The sequence below is a fragment of the Pongo abelii genome, chromosome 5 (genome assembly GCF_028885655.2).
Source record: "Pongo abelii isolate AG06213 chromosome 5, NHGRI_mPonAbe1-v2.0_pri, whole genome shotgun sequence".
In the NCBI taxonomy this organism is placed as follows: domain Eukaryota; kingdom Metazoa; phylum Chordata; class Mammalia; order Primates; family Hominidae; genus Pongo; species Pongo abelii.
Genome location: NC_071990.2, coordinates 172372449 through 172393378, shown reverse-complemented (window position 1 = coordinate 172393378; position 20930 = coordinate 172372449). Strand labels below are relative to the sequence as shown.

The 20930-nt window shown below is 45.0% G+C and overlaps 1 protein-coding gene across 16 annotated transcripts in view; it reads right to left on the bottom strand.

Moving 5' to 3' along the window:
- Positions 1-207: 207 nt before the first annotated feature.
- FAM120B (family with sequence similarity 120 member B) overlaps positions 208-20930 on the bottom strand; it is a 97495-nt gene continuing 76772 nt past the window's right edge. For 3 of the 16 annotated variants that reach the window (XM_009242461.4, XM_009242463.4, XM_054558528.2), the window contains 5 exons: positions 17670-17876; positions 15052-15160; positions 10806-10898; positions 2690-2741; positions 208-2528 (listed from right to left, as the gene is read on the bottom strand). In XM_009242461.4, the coding sequence (XP_009240736.3) occupies positions 2701-2741; positions 10806-10898; positions 15052-15160; positions 17670-17876 (450 nt within the window). In that variant the 3' untranslated portion in view covers positions 208-2528; positions 2690-2700. Of the gene's footprint in view, positions 2529-2689; positions 2742-4926; positions 5053-5457; positions 10899-11950; positions 15161-17669; positions 17877-18343; positions 19670-20930 lie in introns of those variants that run through there. The other 13 variants (XR_002915363.3, XR_010140407.1, XM_009242462.4 and 10 more) reach the window with 10 other exon arrangements.

The following is a 20930-nucleotide window of genomic DNA, read 5'->3' as shown; positions in this document are numbered from 1 at the left end:
TATGGGGGAAACACCAGCTTTCTGTGAGCAAGAAGGTGAAGGGAACGGTCAAAGAAGGGGTGGGTGACGGTAGATTTACATGGAGTTTCAGGGGTCAGTGAAGGGAGACTGCAGAGCCGTGGCCATGGTGGCAGCAGGCTCACCCTTCCCCACGTCCACATGCTGAAATGTCTTACAAATAATCAAAGAAATGTGAAAGTATATTAGTTATGAGTAATAAATATATTTTGCTTTATTTTCAATTTGATATATGGAAATTTCATCAGAAGACTTGACTGCAGTGTTACTTACATCTTGGAATGACAAAAAATTCAGTTCTCTGGTTTTTCAAATATAATAAAGATTATACTAACTCAATGGCTTAAATAAGGGCTTGTTAACCAAACACAAATATTTTATTGACAAACTAGAATTTAGGTATTATGAAGGAGAAAACAATTTTCACAGACACCCACTGTCTTAGTCTAAGGGATGAGGAATTTATTTCAAAGTTATACAAGTGCAAAGAAATAGATCTAGAAGCAGCAGGGGTTTCAAATGAGCAAAAATGGAAGAAATAGAAAGTTAATGTTTATTGACATAGGGAAATCCTCATAAGAGGAATGAAAAAAATCGATTTCCAAAGCTAGGAAAAAATGTGGGTCCTACGAGACTTGCATGAAAAATAATTAGATGTAAATGTCCTTAAGAAGAAACTGAAGGGAGCAGTTAGGATATTTCAAATGTAAGAAATACAAATGTAATAAAATACCTAGAGACCGTGTCCCTTTTTAGTAAACACTCAGGATTTTAAGGAAAGATGATGCCTTGGAGCTCTGTGCCTTTGGCCTGTTGGTCAAGGTAATTCGTCAAGTGCAGGCACACAAACTGGCCTGCAAGCATGTTCAGGGGCTTATTTTGTTTTTAAAGAGCAACAACCAGAAGGAAATGTCTTTAGGTGACAGGAGTGAGCACCTCCTAAGAACACTGGGCATCTTCAGAGCCATGGTGTGGCCCAGCAGGACCAGGGGTCACCACCAGCTTTTCTTCTCCTTTCTCAGGTGGAGACAGACATAAGTTCGAGGTTTCTGGAAGACGGCTGCCCACAGAGGGCTTGCCTTCTAACTCCTCATATTCTGAATCTTTTCCATCATCAATACCCTGGCCATTCCTTTTCCCACAGGTACAGCTCAGTACAATCTGGGGCTTAAAATTTCAATTCTTGGATGACCTGAAGATTCTTCCATGAAAAGGATTACTCTGAACTTAATTTTTTTTTTTTTAAACAAAAGTCCTTCAATGCTCAGAGATAAAGAGGAACAAACGTGCCGTTTACTTGCAGCATCATAAACCAGGCCTGCTGGCAGCCCAGCTGCTGGCTGCTCTCAGCATGTTCTCTGTGGATTTCCTGTGTGACTGGATGGAGGGCCAGGCTTGTCTTCACAGGCACTGCCATAAAAAATCCTGAGCCAGGCCCTGGCAAAACGAAACGAAAGGGTGACCCCACAGAAACAGACACAGGAGTCACACACATGCTGTCATGTCTCCCAGGCAGAACCCTCCAGGCAGAATTAACTCTTCCACCAGAAAGATGGGAAGTTAGTTGTTACTTTTCTGTTCAAACACTTCTGAGGACTAAACACTTCTGAGGACCAAGAGAACACATAGTTGGAAACTTACGTTTGATTAGAATTTCTGATTAGAAAAGAATTTCTGAAATATCCCCAGCTTCACTTTCTGTGGTTTTGGTTACTCATGGTCAACTGAAGTCTGAAAATTAAATTAAATGGGAAATCCGTTTTAACTTGCTCGCCATTGTGAGTAGTGTGATGAACCCTTGTGCCTCCCGCTCTGTCATGCCCGGGACATGAATCAGCCCCTCATCCAGCTTCTCTGACCATTAGTCACTTAGTGGTCTTCTTGGTTTTCAGACAGCAAGAAGGGTGATTACAGTACGATATTTTGAGAGAGACCACATTCACATAGCTTTTATTTGTTATTGGTTGCTGTTAATCTCTTACTGTTCTTTGTTAAGCTTTACCATGGTATGTACGTAGAAGGAAAAGCCACTGGTATATATATGTAGGATTCCATACTATCCAGTCTCAGGCATCCACTGAGGGTCTTGGGATGTCTCCCCCACAGATAAGGGAGGACTACTGTATAGTGTTTTCTGACTTTTTAATGATAGGAGACAACCCCTCATAATCTAGTGTTGCTAATAAAAAATCAGAATACAACAGATGCCCATTTATTTTAAAATGAAATTAGCTAGGCATCATATATATGAATGAAAGATCAGAACGAAACACATGAAGATGTTAACAATGATTGTTTTGGGCCACAGAATCAGGCACAAGCTCGGGAGAGAAGCCAACAAAAGCTCTTCTGCACGATGGGAGGGAGACACCACTGAAAAAGGCATCATTCCTTCTTCATGCAAGCGAGGCCTGGCTCCCACGCATGGTCTCCTTGCAGCTGCGACAGCAGAGGAGGGCGCTGGCAGGGCTCTGCGTCCAGGTGTGCCTCTTTTTCTCTCCACACTCTTTCTGGAGGAAGCAAGTGTGTTTTGAAACCAAGTTAACTCGGCACCAGGTCAGCAGGATTCAATATCTGAGTTCTGTTTACTTTGGTACTTGATATGGAAGATTTATGTTATAAAGACAGACATGTGACTCATTTCTTCTGGAGATGCAGGTGATGAACTTACCTGGAGGATGACTAGTACCTTCTCCACTGGTCATGCTCATACTGTCTGCTTCCTGCAGTAAACAGACATGAAAACCAAAATAAGAATTAAATCTCTCTCAATATACAAACAAGAACGCTGCACATTTCTAAGTATGAACAAAGATGCTGAGCTGTATTTGGAGGACAAAGCTTTATCCTCTTTACAGTTGTGGCCACATGCCATTAAAACTGTGTTCCATAATTATTCCATTAAAGTGGAAGCAATTAATTAAGAGGTTCGTGGAAGGAAACAATGTCGAAGTTGTTCCTCTTCACACCAGCTCCATCCATCTGCGTGATTTCTAGGCATTTACTATTGCTGACGACTTTTGGAAATGGAAATTCACATGCAGATGGCTCACCATGGACGTTCTGCCAACACAGAAAAGCCCACGTGCAGCTCTTTCTGCGGCTGGCCCAGCCTGGGTGGCTACTGTCTGCCTTTCTGATAGACAGGGAACGCTGGGAAGAGACTCGGGGCAGAACCTCCCTACTAGTAGCAAAAACGGTGACAGTTTTTCACATTTTAAAAATAACACTTCTCTTCCAGAGTTCCCTGCTCTGAGTTATCTTCTGGTGTATGACGGCGAGAGCCTTCACTTGCCGTGACTGGGGATGGTGTCCATGCCTCTCCTCTGACCCACGCCTGCCGTGGGCAGCCTGGGTCTCTCCCCTCCCCAAAAAGTGTGGGCTCCGGCAGAAGGTGTGAAAGGAGAGGGTTACAGCCAAAGTGAGGTTTCCAGATCCTTGTTACCTCTGCCCCCACCCTTGTTATCACAGATGATCACAGGCAGTTTTATAGCAGGCCTCCTACAGAATCACCACAGAGAAGTGACAATCTGGAAAATCACAGGCAAATTGTACCTATGGACTGTGGAATTTAACACATCATCTCTTTCCAGCTGGGCTGAGCAACAGCAAGGAAGAGGTTAAAGCCTTCTCACTTGAGCAGCCTTTGTTCTCCAGGCAGCTGCCTGCACTGAGCTCTGAGGCCTTTGAAGTGGACCAGAGAGTTCAGGCCAGGCTCCCCAGGACCCCCCTACCTGTCCACACACTCAGGCTCCAGAAACTTGACAACTTTTGGCAGTGACTTGAATACTTTCATGAAGAGGCATTTTTAGTTTTTTTACTAACACAAGAAATTTTACCTATCAATTGCCCTGGAAATAGTGACAACTTTCTACTTGAACTACTTTAATTCTTCAAGAAATACCAAAAGAGGAGTTGAAGGTAGGCAAAACCCAGGAAGAAATGTGCTGCCCCAAACTCCCTCACAGTAATTACAACTGAAAAGGTGGATTACTTGGTCTGAAAAGCAGATTCCAGTCCTGATGAGAGCAGTGTGTGTGCATGTGGCATCTCTGAAATTAGAATACACACAGGCACCACTAATATCATTTTTGTAACTACTTCTGCATGGAAGGCAGAATGCAAATGAAACATAGCATCCTTGCTTCTGTCTTGCAAGAACGGCTTAATTTCTCCCACTCTTGATTCCTAAACTCTTAAATCTGACACAAACTCAGCATTTAACATCTCAATTTTGCCTTTAACCTGAGAGTCTCCTAGAGCTACTTTCTGGCCCCAAACCCACATGCATCACCACTCTTTGATTCCTGTGTTACTGTTATGATCTACTCCAATAAAGCAGGGATCTTCTTCAAAGACCTATTTATGAAACTAGGGCACAGCCTTGAAGTGGTGTTAGGCTCCAGCTGCTGAGGTCATTACGGTTTTATTGTTTCTAAGTGACCAGAACAGAAGTGGTAAAACATGCTCCCTTAGGCCTTGCACCCAGACTGACAAACATTCCTTCGAGTTCCAAATCATTCCTGAAATTCAAAGTGGTCCTGTGGGTGGTGAGAAGGGAACCCTACACCTGGAGTTCACGCCATGTAGCCCAACTGTCTCCTCCTTTTTCTGGAGGGCTGTGGGCTCTGCAGAGCCCGGGAGAGCCCACTTCACTTAACAGTGACTTAGGAACGAGGCGACAGAGACAGGTGTGGAGCTGCTCTCCTGGTCACGTGTCCTTCACTCAGCAGGGCCAGCATGCCCGCACTTCTCCTGTGCCCACTGCTCACATCTCCTCTGTGCTCCTTTCTGGGTCAGGAAGAGCTACAAATTCACTTTGGTTACTTGGCTTTTTATTTATATTTGTCAATGACATCCTAAAGAAATGTATGTTAGAAATGAAACTTGTGCTAAAGTGGTACTTACAGATGTGCGTACTCGATTTAAAAGCAAATTACTGGGCATGCTATGGAAAGCTTGGCAAAATGCAGAGTCTAGGGAGAACCTCTGCCACCCCCACAGCCTTGCGGACCAGCTCAGGGATTCAGGAATCTACAGGAAGCAAATATTAAAGCAAGACTAAATTTAATATTTAATATTTAAGAGGGCGCACACACCAGGGGCCTTCATCTGCTGAGCCTGCCTCCTTAGGTCCATCCTGGGACGTGCACAGCACCCTCAGCAGTGGGAACATGGCAAAGATGATGAGGGACTGAAGCGTGGGACAGGCAGGGTGCGGGGCCCACAGAGCCCAGGGCGCAGGGAGTCCTGAGGGAGGATGGCATGTTTGGGGAAGAGAGAGGAGTGCTTCCTAGGGAGGCCTGTGGCCACTCATGTGTCCAAACCCACACAGATGCAGGCTACAGAGGCAGCCCTGGGTTGTTTACTACAGGCTGAGTAACCCCTTTCTGAAATGCCTGGAACCAGAAGTAGTTCAGGTTTCACATTTTTTTCAGATTTTGGAATATCTGCATTATACTTACTGGGGTTCAGCAACCCTAATCTGAATATCCGAAATTCCAAAATGCTTCAAGGAGCATTTCCTTTGAGCGTCTTGTTGGTGGGCAAAAATTCTGGACTGTGGAGCATTCTGGATCTCAGACTTGGGATACTCAGACTGTATATATTTTCTGCTTCCTATCAGTAGCTTATACTATTACAGGCAGAAATGTGTAAGAAATAAGCACTCCTGGAGATACCGGCAGTGCCTGTCCTGGCTCCTGCAGGGGACAGCGGGCCTTTGCTCCCTCCCTCCCTGCTCCCTGGCCCTTTCTGTCAGCTTCTGTCCTCAGAGCCTCTCTTCTCTGCCAGCTTCTGGACGGCCTCCCTCTCCAGCTCAGTCCTGATGGGACACTGCCTTTGTCTGTCTCCTGCCAGCCCTCCATGTCCTGTCACCCCCAAACCTGTGTCCATCTGAGGGCTCTCTCCTCACCCACACACCAGCTGCTGAATGCCACTTGGAGATCCCTCAGGCTTAGCTCAGCCTGCCCCAAGGAGCTGCCATCAGGCAGGACGAGGAAACCACGGTGGCCTCTGGACTTCTGGCAAGAGCAGGGGTGACTCGGGGGTTCCTGTTACTGGACAGCCGAGGGATCTGCTGCAGAGGCACACAGGGTTCCAAGACTGAGACTTTCCCCTGGCAGGGACCCAGGGCTGAGGATGACTAGCTACGGTTCTGCTTATGGAAAGTCACTCTGCTGTTTTAATTTGCATGAGGAGGAGAAATTTCTGGACACTGTTCTCTGCTAACAGAATCAGAAGAAATCTGTTTCCTGTCAATCCAAGGAAGAGGGTTCTTCTGGTCTAGTTTAAAGATGCTCTTGTAGTCTCTGTCGTCACACGAAAGAAAGAAGCCAATGTGCATGGCATCCTTCCTGGCACTTGACCTGGGGGCCATGCTCTGGGAGAGCCCTGGGAGAAGCAGATGGCTCTGCTCCCGCCAGGCCACACCTGCAGGCTTTGGTGATGTTCTTGCTTCACTTCATTCTGCAAGAACAGCGATACTGAGGTAGGACTGACATTGCTTTATTTTTAACAGAAAAAACTCTTTAACAAAATAGTTTGACATAAATATTAAGAGAAATGTTAGAATTAATGCCAGGAAGGAAAAACTTGGTTTTGGAAGAAGTGGCCATGATCACCTCCGCCTGGATGCTGGTGCTGTGGAGGTGCCGTCCCTGCAGCTGGTCAGGCCATACTGATCAGAAGCCAGGGAGCAGCCCAGCGGTCCAGGGATCCCCTAAGGGCAGGCCACTGGGAAGGGGCAGAACCAGGGCTTGAGACAAAGTCAGCCTGTCTGAAGCTACCACAGCAGGCTGCCTCTGGAAGAAAATGAAAGAAATAAAGAAAAGCCTGTGACTCTTACCATTCCCAGAGGAGTCAGTACCAAACAGGTCCCACTCCACCTGCCTTCTAAGATCAGGGCAGAACGGGGCATGTTCTTGATGGTACATCTGTAAATGACATTTTCTACCTTTCTCACTCCTAAGAGTTATGACATAGTTCTACCTTCCCCACTCACTCCTAAGAGTAACGACATAGTTCTACCTTCCCCACTCACTCCTAAGAGTTACGACATAGTTCTACCTTCCCCACTCACTCCTAAGAGTTACGACATAGTTCTACCTTCCCCACTCACTCCTAAGAGTTACGACATAGTTCTACCTTCCCCACTCACTCCTAAGAGTTACGACATAGTTCTACCTTCCCCACTCACTCCTAAGAGTTACGACATAGTTCTACCTTCCTCACTCACTCCTAAGAGTTATGACATAGTTCTACCTTCCCCACTCACTCCTAAGAGTTACGACATAGTTCTACCTTCCCCACTCACTCCTAAGAGTTATGACATAGTTCTACCTTCCCCACTCACTCCTAAGAGTTACGACATAGTTCTACCTTCCTCACTCACTCCTAAGGGTTACGACATAGTTCTACCTTCCCCACTCACTCCTAAGGGTTATGACATAGTTCTACCTTCCCCACTCACTCCTAAGGGTTATGACATAGTTCTACCTTTCCCACTCACTCCTAAGAGTTATGACATAGTTCTACCTTCCTCACTCACTCCTAAGAGTTACGACATAGTTCTACCGTTCCCACTCACTCCTAAGGGTTATGAGATAGTTCTACCTTCCTCACTCACTCCTAAGGGTTATGACATAGTTCTACCTTCCTCACTCACTCCTAAGAGTTATGACATAGTTCTACCTTCCTCACTCACTCCTAAGAGTTATGACATAGTTCTACCTTCCCCACTCACTCCTAAGAGTTACCACATAGTTCTACCTTTCCCACTCACTCCTAAGGGTTATGACATAGTTCTACCTTCCTCACTCACTCCTAAGAGTTACGACATAGTTCTACCTTTCCCACTCACTCCTAAGAGTTACGACATAGTTCTACCTTCCCCACTCACTCCTAAGAGTTACGACATAGTTCTACCTTCCCCACTCACTCCTAAGAGTTACGACATAGTTCTACCTTCCCCACTCACTCCTAAGAGTTATGACATAGTTCTACCTTCCCCACTCACTCCTAAGGTTTATGACATAGTTCTACCTTCCTTATTGACTCCTAAGAGTTACACTTTACTAATGTCTCACCCATCATTCAATAAATAGAATAGAAAGTCACAGAATTCCAGAGCTAGAAAGGACACTCAAGGTTATCCAGGCCAGATGCCCGATGGAAAGGGTTCAGTGTGTTGCCTGTGGCGATGCGTCCCATCAGTGGGAGGCCTGATGGCACACTCTTTACAGTTTCCTCTGTGACAGGCAGGCACACGTGTCTGCAGAACCTGTAGGCTCTTTCCCATCCTCCCATCTGGACTGTGGACTCTCTTGACTATCCCCTCTCTACCTTCCTGAGGCCCAGGGGGAAGAAGGGGCAATCCCAAGCCAAAGAGGGTAAGCAGAATGTCTCCTTTCTTACCACAAGGCTAGAAGTAGGGGACACGACAGCACGCCCTGCCCAGTCAGTCTGCCCAAAAGAGAGGCTGTGGCTCTTCCCTCCCCTGCCAGCCTGCCTTACTGGGTCAGGTGGGTTCTGCGGAATCCTCACCTAGAGGGGCCAACGTCTTTCATGTCATCAAGGTTGGCCTGGCATTTACAGCCAGGCTGGTCACGGATCTCCAGGGCGGGAAGGTGTGGATGGATGAGGCTGGGATGCCCGCTTCACCCAGTAGCTTTACTCCACACCAGTCAACACCAATATTTCCGACATTACTAAACCCTAGATCTAGACCAAGCTGTGTGCCATCATCAGCTGGATGTGGTCGGTCTGCAGACCTTGAGCATTTCTGTGGGATGTGGTCACTGAGGCCTCACCACCTGCTTCAATCACCTGGGTCAAGCTTCTCGGTCAGGGTGGACTCCAGATTCACACAGAGCTGCAGGGGCCTCCAAGTCTAGCCCACCTGACCTCGTGACAGCTCTGACTGGCTCCTCTGCCCCCACATCTGGCCCACAGGCATCTGGCATCAGCTCCCACCCTCTCATCAGTCCTTTGCTTAAATATCACCTTGTCAAGGAGATCTCAGATTTGCTATTTCAAGCAGCAGAGAGAGCGAAGGAGGGATGGAGGGGGAGCATAAGCTCTACCCACCCATTTGGACCTAAGTGCTCTGCACACACTCACCTTCCTCTTGGGAGCACCATCACCATGGCTCATGTGAAGAAGGCCTCTCATCCCACAGACTCAGAAGCCCAGACCCTGCACTCTTCTCAAGCAGCCCTAATGTGCACGGCCAGCTAGAGACAGATCCGCCAGGTCAAGGCTGTAGGCCCCCAGCCCACGGGGAGCCCCCAGGACAGGCGTTGAGCTCTCTACACACACACACACACGACCTCAGGGCTGCAATCTCTGACCGGAAAGCAGACTCTTAACCAGGGTGGAGAAGCGAACTGGAAAGCCACAGCACGTGGATCGCACAGGATCCACCCCAAGGCCAGAGTCACCTAGGGCAGCGGCAATGGCCCATGGCATCAGGCTTCAGTCTGAGTCTAGGTAAGTTTACAAAACCCCTCCCATTGTTTTTGGGTTCCCTGTTTGTGGTTTACTCCAATCAACTGCAGCACCTTCTAAGTTAAAAGCAATCTCAAATATCCTCGCACAAATGGAAGGTCTTCTGCCCAGATCTCAGTTGCACTGCACTGGTAAACATACTCGGATGATTTAGTTAGTGGCGAAGTGGAAACGACCTTCGTGTTTACACTGTAGCAGAGACCACGAAAGGATGGACTGCACATGTTCAGTGGGGCCATCTGGAAGCTCCAGATGACAGTGAGTGCACGACTTGGTGGGGTCGAGTTTCTGCAGGTTAAGCTCATTCAAGGAAACATCTCAAGCAAATGTAAATCTAAATTCCTGGAGCTCTCTCAAGGACGGGCATTAAATTCATGGAGCTCTCTCAAGGATGGGCATTTCAAAAACATTCACCATCAATTCTCATCTACCCTCAGCAATACAGTGGACTCGCAATGTTTGCTGACTGTACAGACCCAAGAGGAAAGGACACGGTACTCAACAGACGTGCGGCCCCGCAGCCTCCATGCAGACTCCACCCGAGACAGACCCCAAAGGTCAACTGGATTCACACTGAAGACGTGCTGTGTTTTAGGGAATAATTTGAGCAGCTTGCGAAGTCTCTACACATTTTAGACATTGCGAAAGTCACAGATATCATAAATCAAAGGCTGATTTGGATTTTAAGGGATTAAATGATAAATATTAGGTAATTTCAAAGTTTATAAAGTTTGGCTCTCAAAACTATATGGAATTTGAGCTCAAATACTGATGTGAAGTTCTCGATGTATTTAAATTCAGCACAATACATGCATTAAAACAGTATCTGTACAACATATGTAAAAAACAAAGGGTTGGGGCTATTTCCTATCTCACACTGTAATCCAAGTCACGGAAAATATCAGAATCCTATTACCTGAATGCAGCTATTGGTGAAACACTATAACCTGTCCTTTTTTCATGAGAACAATGGATCTTCCACATGTAAACTTTACAAGTGCCTTCTAGCGAGTAAATTACAAAAACTGGATCTTGAGCAGAATGAGCTGATAGAAAATGAATAAAGTGGCCAGATGCAGACAGGGCTAGCATCAAGCATGGAAATTATTTGTCTTTATTTCACTAAATGATAAAAATTAGATGCATTGGTATATTTATCTGTTTATTTACTGCAACTATACAACCTTTCTGAAACAGAGGAAGGCAGTTATCAGCAAAAGCACAAGGTGAGAGGCAGTGCCATGCAGGTGGCCCAGCAGAGTGACCACTGGCCTTCTTACCTGGTCCCTGGTCTCTCCACGGCTGTCCCTGACTGGAACGGCTATACCCAGAGCCCGTCCTGTGGTAGCTGGAGCCCTGTCTTCCCCACCTCCCTGTGGGAACACATGGTCAGAAGATTAGCAAGCTGTCAAATGTCTTAACCCAAATGACACAGCATGTAAGGGTGGCAAGGCGGCACCAGGTCAGCAGTTTCCCCGTAGTTAAATCAGAGGGAGGGTCATGAAAAAACGCAAATTTAAGGGTTGCATCCCCAGAGAACCCGGCTCAGGAGTGGAGTCACAGATCTACGTGTTAAACCCTACTCCAGAAGAATCTGCTATTGGTGGTGAGAGGTCAGACTCTGCAAACAAAGACTTGAGCAGCCCAACCACTCCTCTCCCCTGGGCCCCCCTGGACCCATGCAGGCCATGGTGCCCATGACCAAGCCCATCCCTCTAGGGCCCTGGGTGAGGCATGGAGCAGCACTTCTGGGACTTGTGAGCTTCTCCCCATTCTCCACAAACTTCATTCACCACATTTTTCGTACTTTAAAATATCTGTAACTTCCCAGTCCATGACACCTTGTCTTGTTTGTCTCTACTAGAAGGCCTGATTACATACAAACTCATGTGATTTTTTACAGGTATCGTGATAGTCCATGGTGCTCCACAAAGAAGGCCCAGACCGTCTAGCCCTGCCATGGGTACTGTCCCTGCTCCACAGGTGCACTGGAAGCATCTGTGAGGTGGGCCACACTGTGACCAGGACTCCCAGTGCGTGACCACACATGCAGTGTGCAGGCCACCTGGGGCTTTAACTATGAGTGAAGAGTGGCCTTGCAGGATGTGCCTCCGCCAGGCTGGTCCTCCCTGGACATGCTGCGGTGTCCACAGGGGCATGGCCTTGTGCTGGCACATGCTCCTGGGCTGCCCTCAGGACCAACCCCCTTATCTGGGGCCCAGATACAGGTCCTGAACTAACAGATTTCTGATCACATCACCTCAAAAAACTTCAAAAGCTCCCTGGTATGAGATGGGTAGAAAAGCCACGACTCGCCTGGCATTCAACAGCCTCTGTGGTCTCTAAGGCTGACTCACCTTCCCCAGTGTCCTCCCATTGTGGTGTTTTACCCCAGTCTAGCTACTGAAAGTCCCCCAAGACCCACCTTCCTGCCGTGATGTCATCCCTTTGTGACTGCTGCCCTTGTCTCTGAGCTACTGGTCTGCAGGACTGGTGACATGCTCCTCACATCTGGCCAGGGTCAGCCTGTGCGTGCTCATCTTACACACGTGGTCTCCAGCTCACCTCCAGCATGGGCACTTGTGACCACACACTGAGAATAACAGGTGACTCCAAGCTCGGAGCAGTTGTGAGCTCACAGCTGTCACTTGGGTCCAGCGGCCAACACACCGAGAATAGCTTGGTGTTGCAGTGGCCTGGCTGTGCGGCCCGTGGAAGCAGACAACGGCAGTCAGGACTGCAGAGCCCCACCACGTCCCTACAGCCCTTCCCCAACACAGGAGGTGCAAGCTCAGCATTACCCAAGAACATGGGGCTGGGGCCAAGTGGTGGAGGCCTCAGTCTAAGTTTTGCAACTAAGAATCAACTTGGTTTTGGGTGAGCCACGTGGGGCATAAGATTCTTCAGCAAAATGAGGGACTGAACTATATAACCTTAAGTTGGATTTGTGAAGAAAATTACTTTGAGAACAAAAAAGGGAACAGTTTCCAAATCATGGAATGATCTTACTAATCTATCATAGCTTTTAAAATGTAGTTCGCCTCATTAATGGAATAATACGAAAGGAAAATGTAGTTTGCTTCATTAACTTGGAATAATAGGACACTGATTTCTGCCCATTTGTATGCAGACTTCATTAGAAAATAGTCAAAATTTAGTTTCTATAAAAATTACAAGTACCACTGTACCACTGCATTAAACTAACAGGTCATCTTTAGTGCTCAAAATAAACTTGTCACGCAGGACCTCATGGCCTCTTGAAATGAAAAGAGGAGTTTGGCCTGACAACCGCCACGCCTACTGCCACTTAAGCAGCCTGCGTCTCTGAAATGAAAGAGGAGTTTGGTCGGACAACAACCATGCCTACTGCCACCTAAGCAGCAGCGTCCAGCATCTGCAGGTCTCTCAGCCCCTTGTCATGGCTTCGCTGACCACCTCAGTCTGCAGAAGAGAGGGAACCCTGCAGGACTGTGTATGCAGTGCAGACTTTTTTTTTTCTTTTTTCTGTAAAGACAGGGTCTCGCTATGTTTCTCAGGCCAGTGTCAAACTCCTGGCCTTAAGTGATTCTCCCACCTCGGCCTCCCAAAGTGCTCAGATTACAGGTGTGTGCCCAGCCACGGCGCAGACTTCTGAGGATCTACTGCCAACCAGGTAAGGAAACAGGCAATGTGAGAGAGTATCACACATTTATTTTGCAACAAATCAACTTTGTTTTGGGGTCTCAATCTCTGTCTATCTATAGTTGGTGGCAGAAAGTCAAAAGATGGAGAAAAGGATTGGGAACAGGAGAAAAAGCAGCCTTCCCTCTCACGGTTGGACATGGCTCCACACACCCTGGCTGCTCTCCCTTCATGGGGTGCTACGCACGACACCTGGTGGGATCTGGGTGCATCTGAGGCGGCTGCTCCCCTCATGACAGAAAACCTCTGAGAACGGTATTTGCAAGGCTGACACCAAGTAGTTCTCCTAGAGATAGTCTGGGTGGCTAAGAATCTGGGCTGAGTTCTCCTATTCCATCAAGAAAAATAACGGGACTGCAGGAGTTACAGGTGTAAACATGGACTGAAGGAGGGCATGCAAGAATAATTAAAAAGTCTCATTAACAAAATAAACTAATAAGATGTCTAACTTTACTGACAGACAAAGCAGCATTCAATCAATGGGACAGATTTTTGGTTTTTGAAAATTAGCGGATCACGAGGTCAAGAGATCGAGACCATCCTGGGCAACATGGTGAAACCCCTTCTCTACTAAAAATACAAAAATTATCCGGGCGTTGTGGCACAAGCCTGTAGTCCCAGCTGCTCGGGAGGCTGAGGCAAGAGAATCGCTTGAACCCGGGAGGCGGAGGTTGCAGTGAGCCGAGATCGAGCCACTGCACTCCAGCCTGGGCAACAAGAGTGAAACTCCATCTCAAAAAAAACAAAAAGCAAAAAAACCCCAGACTTTTAGAAGTATCAAGGGTACCCTGAAACAGAAACTCTTGCTCACTGCTAGAGAAGGTATTCAGTGATCATTTACCTAAAATTGATTACATTTCAATCTATGATTCCACAGACAATGATATTCTGTTTTAAGAAAATAATAATAATACACATACAAGCATTAGAAGTAATGAGAAAAAAATGGAAATACCCTCAGAGCTCCAAACAGGGAACAAGCTATCTAGTAGTGGAAGATTCTGTGGCCGTTGTTTAGAAGAATGGTGTTAATGCCCTAAGTTAAGTGCTAAGTAGGAAAGCAGGATGCAAACTGCATGGAGTGTACTCACAATGAGATCCAAACACAGAAAACCTCGGCAGAAGCCCATGCTTGTTATCTTTATGTGACAGAATTAAAGGCCATGTATATTTCCTTTTTAATTACTTTCTTTATACTCATTTTTTATAATATACTTCTATTATAAGAAAAAATAAACCTAAACTCTTGTGAAATAAACAAACATTACCTAAGCAGCCATTCCACTTTGGGGAACCCTAGAAAGGAGGTTACAAATGTGGAGAAAGAGCTCTTCATTATTTAATTAATGAGTGAATCCTTTCTGAGAAATTTTCCTACTGGGACCAGAATATAAACCACTGGATAGAGATTTTAATACTTTTTTTTTTTTTTGAGATGGAGTCTCGGTCTGTCACCCAGACTGGAGTGCAGTGGCGTGATCTTGGCTCACTGCAACCTCCACCTCCCAGGTTCAAGTGATCCTCCTTCCTCAGCCTCCCAAGTAGTTGGGATTACAGGCGCCTGCCAACACGCCTGGCTCATTTTTGTATTTTTAGTAGAGATGGGGTTTCACCATGTGGGCCAGGCTGGTCTTGAACTCCTGACCTCAAGTGATCTGCCTGCCTCAGCCTCCCAAAGTGCTGAGATTACAGGCGTGAGCCACCGCACCCGGCCCTATCATTTAAATTCTATTCTGTTCATCCAATTGTATCAGCCTCTTCTTAGAATTCATTTATCAACAAAACTCAGGAAGCAGTTAGGGTCTATGCTTGTGGGGCTTCTCGAGGCACCTGGCCCTTTCCCACCTGCGTGGTGTGAGCCCCAGTGGGCTCGGCCGGTGATGCGTCTGTTCTCCTTCATGCAGGCCTTGCAGACGATTGCCTTCAGGTTGTGGAATTTGGTGAGCCGCGATCTCTGCAAACAGACCAGATGCAAATGAGATGTGAGGGGCCAGATGTGGCAAAGCAGGGCCAGGTGTGGCTGGAAGGAAGCTTAGGGGACACCCTCCCACGCTGTTCCCAAGGCGAGGCAGCAATGGTAGCTGCACCCTCCTCCCAGGCACGAACCGCAGCACAGTTCTCCTTCAGCATGACCACATCCCAAGAGGTTCTTCGAGAACATATTCTCCTAAATCCCTCAGAAAAATAACACCAAGCAGCTTCTGTAGGTTAAACAATCATTTCTAAAAAAGAATCTTCAAGTCCTATTATGACAATTTAGGTGATTACCACACAATCTTACCTTAAAAAGTGTTTGGATTTAATACATCTTAATCTTTCAATTCTTAATTATAAGAACATTCAGCAGAAATGCCAACGTCAGAAAAAAAAAAAAAAAAAACATCAGCAGATCAAGAAATGGAACATGGAACATTCAACCTTTCTTTCAAGCTTCCTGTTTTATTATTATTTATCCTATACTTTTTTTTTCCCCAAACTAGAACCTACAATCACTTGGAACTTGGTCAAGAGATTGGATAAAGAAAGGAAAAGATCCTTGATGTATGACTTACAGGCTATGGTCCAATAAGGCTACTTTACCTTTCATTTCTACAGTCTACTTTCCAATACTTATTGGCTTATTAGAAGCATATTTCTCCTCTTGTTCTGCTTTTGCTCTCTATAAAATTCAGGCAGCTTCTAAGTTCTAAATACTTGCCGTCCTATGCCACTCTGGAATCTGTGTGTGTGTATGTGAGGAACAGTGATGGCAACACATTACCAAATGTGTTCTCTCTGCTATGAAAGCTTGGAGTGCTTTATCGTGACAGACCGGTATGCTCTCTCACGGATCACACCGCTTTTCTCATCCCTGCGGGTATTAAAACACATTCCAAATGCGCTTGGCTTGAGGCCTTATTTGGAAATCTTCCAGGAGTCATGTAGCGATTGTATTTATTAAGCTGGACAGCAGCCAACGTCCCCAACTAAATTGGCAGCCTTTGGGGAGTATTTTCAAGTAATAAGTCATAACTACACCTATCAGATTAGTCTGATATCTGTGGGGGCACTTTTGCAGGGAGTATTAGTTCCTCATTAAAAAATAGGGAGAGGGGCTTGTCGCGGTGGCTCACACCTGTAATCCCAGCACTTTGGGAGGCTGAGGCAGGCGGATCACTTTGAGCCCAGGAGTTCAAGACCAGCCTGGGCAACATGGAAAAACCTCACCTCTACAGAAAATACAAAAATTAGCTGGGCATGGTGATGCGCGCCTGCGGTCCTGGCTACTCAGAAGGCTGAGGAGGGAGGATCACTGGAGCCCAGGAGGTGGAAGTTTGCAGTCAGTGGAGATTGCACCACTGCATTCCAGGCTGGGCAATAGAGCAAGACCCTGTCTCAAAAAAAAAAAAGTACGTGTATTACATATATGTGTGCGTGTGTGTGTGTGTGAGAAATGCGGAGAGGAGTAAAAAGCACTTCAAAAATTAAAAATGGTCAAACTGGGTGTGATGCTGCTTGCCCTACCTAATGATAAGTTTGGGAGTCCTGAACCCTATTTAAGAATTCTGGAAGAAGCTACAGGTTGAGCACTCCTAATCTGAAAATCCAAAATCTAAAACTGCTATAAGTGGAAAATTCCACACCTGGTCTCATGTGATGGATGCAGTGAAAACACTGTTCCATGCACGTCATTAACAATATTGTATAAAATTACCTTCGGGCTATTGTATAAGGAGTATATGAGACATACATGAATTTTGTGTTTAGATTTGGGTCTCAGCCCCAAGGTATCTCATTATGTATGTACAGCTGACCCTTGAACAACATGGGTTTGAACTGCATAGATCACTTACACTCGAATTTTCTTCTGCCTCTGCCACAAGTGAGGCAGCAAGACCCACCCCTCTTCCTCCTCCTCAGCCCACTCAATGTGATGATGATCACCTCCATTTAATGGACAGTAAATATAGTTCTCTCTTATGATTTTCTTAATCACATTTTCTTTTCTCTAGCTCACTTACTTTATTGTAAGAATACAGTATATAATACATACATAATACAAATGATGTGTTAATTGACTGCTTATGTTATTGGTTAAGGCTTCTGGTCAACAGTAGGCTCTTTGTAGTAACATTTTGGGGGAGTCAAAAATTATATACAGGTTTTCCACTACAGAAGGATTTGGAGCCCTTAACCCTTGCCTTGTTCAAGGATCAACTGTATATGCAAACATTCCAAAATTCTAAAAACATTCAAAATCCAAAACACTTCTGGTCCTAAGTATTTCAGATAAGGGATATTCAGCCTGTATTAGCTATGTTGATGCAGAAGCCTAATGCTTCAAATCATGTGTTCCTGATTTAACGGAATCCTTTATTTGGAAAGCATTAATTTGAAAAATGCAACAGCTGACTTCATGTTTTTTTGTGTAGCCTGGAGCTACAGGGATGTTTCTGGTGAAAGGTAGGTGTCTGTGAACTCACATTTTGTTCTAAAAGAACCTCCACAGCATAACCCTTTTCAGATTGCAAGTACTTCTGATGAAAAAGCTTCCCATCAAATACATTCCAGGGCATGAAATCACTTGTCTTCCAGGGGAAGCCACACGCGCTGTTGACTAAAACCAGAGTGGTGAGGCCGCGGACGAGAAGGGAGCCCAGCTGCACGGCTCTGGGGTTGATGTAATCAGGCTGTGGAGACCAGAACACACACCAAAAATGTAAGACAGGAGTCACACACGCAGGAAACAGATCTCAGCACTGCAAAGTTACTCTGCTCAGAACAGATGCTCGCTCAGTAACTGGACAGCATCACCATAGCTGCATCCTCAAAGCTGAGCTTCACCAGCTCTACTGATTACAGAGGCCTTGGAAACAACCTCAGCTGACAGAAATGAGGGTGCCTCTTCAGTAAGAGTGTGTCTTCATCCATCTACCCATCCATTCAAACCTCAGACACTTACTCAGGCCTGCTCCACATACCCAGGCAGTGAGCACAGCGTCTCTTGCCTCCCAGGAACCTCTAGGCTGAGAACAGAAATGGTGAAAACTGTGGTCCACTAGGAAAAAGCTCACATGATCATTCACTTCTGGGTGCATTCTTTCCTGAACAACTTTCTTCAAAGGCAAGGGACAGACAGGGAAGCCAAGAGAGTATCATTTTAGACACTATTAAGTTTATTGTATTGAAAAATCATAATTGTTGTAATTATGAGTATTTGTTACGAAAGATCTAACTTTAAATGAACACTTATCATTTAAGAATAAAATGGCTTATGTATCTCACTAGGTTGATAGGCTGATAATCTTTGCAAATTAAGACGATACCAATATGAAATATTTCTTTTCACTGTCAAATTTACCTTGATGTCCAATATTCTGTTCTCAAACGGGGACGCTAACCTAACATGTTGTAGAGGGTTCCTGCATTTAGCGAGGATGCTGCATGAGATACTCTCTACCTCCTGGCTGACACTGGCCCTATGGAAAGTGATACCGATATCTAGTGAGTGTCCACATGAGTCCATAAATGAGGTAAGTGAAACTGAATCCGTCATTGTCTGGCTTATCTATGTAGCTCAAATTAACCAAGAGTTATTTTAAATAAAACTAAAATAAATTAGGAAAAAAGTAACAGATATTTTAGCCCCTTTAGAAGTTAAGGCTTCACTTACTAAAATAGAAGAACCTTGCTAACCACTGTAAGAAATTTATCATGAACTGAGATTATCCAAGAGTTAATCTAAGGTTTAATCAAAATGATTTTTGTTGCACAGCACTACTTTATCCTAAAATAGTGCTGTATGACACTTTTTATTGTACAAAATTATCCAAAACAACACTCGTTTTTAAAAAGAGCAACCATTATACACGTACACAGGGCTGAGCAGATGCTAACAGGACGTGTTAGTGAGAAGTGTATTTCCTACAGAAGCCTGAAGGTGACTGCCATGAACAGGTACTGAATTTAATCAAGTATTTTTTTAGCATCCATTATATCCTTTTTCTTATTCATTGTTATTTACAATGGTTTTCAAATGTTAAATCAACCTTGCATTCCAAAAATAAACCCAACTTGGTCATCATGTATTATTGGTTTTACATATTGCTGGATTTGATTTGTTAATATTTTGTTTGGAGGCTTTATTTTCATGAAACAGAATGGCCTAAATTTCTATTTCTTGTGATGTCTTTGTTAGATTTTTGCATCAGGATTTTGCTGGACTTATAGAAACAGTTGGAAAGCCTTCCTTCTTCTTCTGCTCTCTGGAAGAATGGGCGTAGCACAGCTGCTGGTTCCTCCTTCGGTGTCTGGAAAAACTCACAAGGAAGCCCTCTGATCCTGAGGTTTCCTTGTGGGCAGAGTTTTCATTTCAGATTCAATGTCTTCAGTAGACATGGAACCATTCAAGGTTTCTAGTTTTCTATTTCTTCATACTTCAGTCTTATTAGGTTGTATTTTTCAAGGAACATGTTCATTTTACCTGAAATTTTTTAACACAATTACTCTTCATGGCACACATTTTACCTGAAGTTTCAAATGTATTGGTATAAATATTCCCTCATCTCTTTAGTCTCCATTATCTATGTATACAGATGTCCCTTTTTCATGCCGTATACTGGCAATTTGTGCTTTCTGCTTTTCTTGATCAACTTAGTAACAGGTTTATCAGTTTTATTCATCTTTTCAAATTAACTTAAAAAAAGGACTTTATGTTTTTAGAACAGTTTTAGGTTCACAGCAAAATTGAGAGGAAGATGCAGAGATTTCCCACATACCCTCTGCTTCTCTACAGATCAGTGAGTGCCTCCACCCGCCAATCCCTGGAGGACACATTTGTTACAATTGACAAACCCACACTGACATGTCCCTCAAGTCCACAGTTGACACGAGGGTTCACTCTTGGTGGTGTACATTCTGCGAGTTTGGACAAATGTGTAATGACCTGGACCCACCATGAGAGCATCATCTGGAGCAGGTACACTGCCCTAAAGTCCTCCTGCCTGCCTGCTCGGCCTCCCTCTCCCGAGCCCCCGGCAAGCACTCATCTTTCTACTGTTTCCATAGTTCTCCCTTTTCCAGACTTCTATAGCTGGAATCAGACAGTAGGCAGCTTTTTCAGATTGGCTTCTGTCACTTAGTAACATGCATTTAAGTTTCCTCCATGTCTTTTCATAGCTTGATAGACTTATTTTTAGTACTGAATAACATTCCACTGTCTGGATGGACCACAGTTCATTCATCTAATCACCCACTGAAGGACATCTTGGCTGCTTCCAAGTTTTGGTAGTTACGAATAGGGCTGCTGAAACTTCTATGTACAGGTTGTGGTGTGGCCGTAGCAAGGGGCGCAGCTACTGGACTGCGTGTTAAGACCTGTTTAGCTTTGTAAGAAACCGCCTCACGGCCATCCAGAGTGCCTGCACCACTTTGAATTCCCACCAGCAAGGAGGGAGAACTCCTGCAAATGACATAAAAAAAACCTTTCTCTATTCTCCATTTGTTTCCTATTTCACTAGTTCCTGCTTTTACTATTTCCTTCCTACCTACCACACTGTTTGATTTTTTATTAATTTATAGAGATGTATACTTAGATCATTGATTTTCAGCCTTTTTTTTAAAGTATATTCATTTAATTCTACAAATTTCCTTCTCAGAACAGCTTTCAGCTTCATCCCACACATTTTTTATGGACAATATTTTCACTGTTATTCAAAGTATTTTATAATTCCCACAGTGGTTTC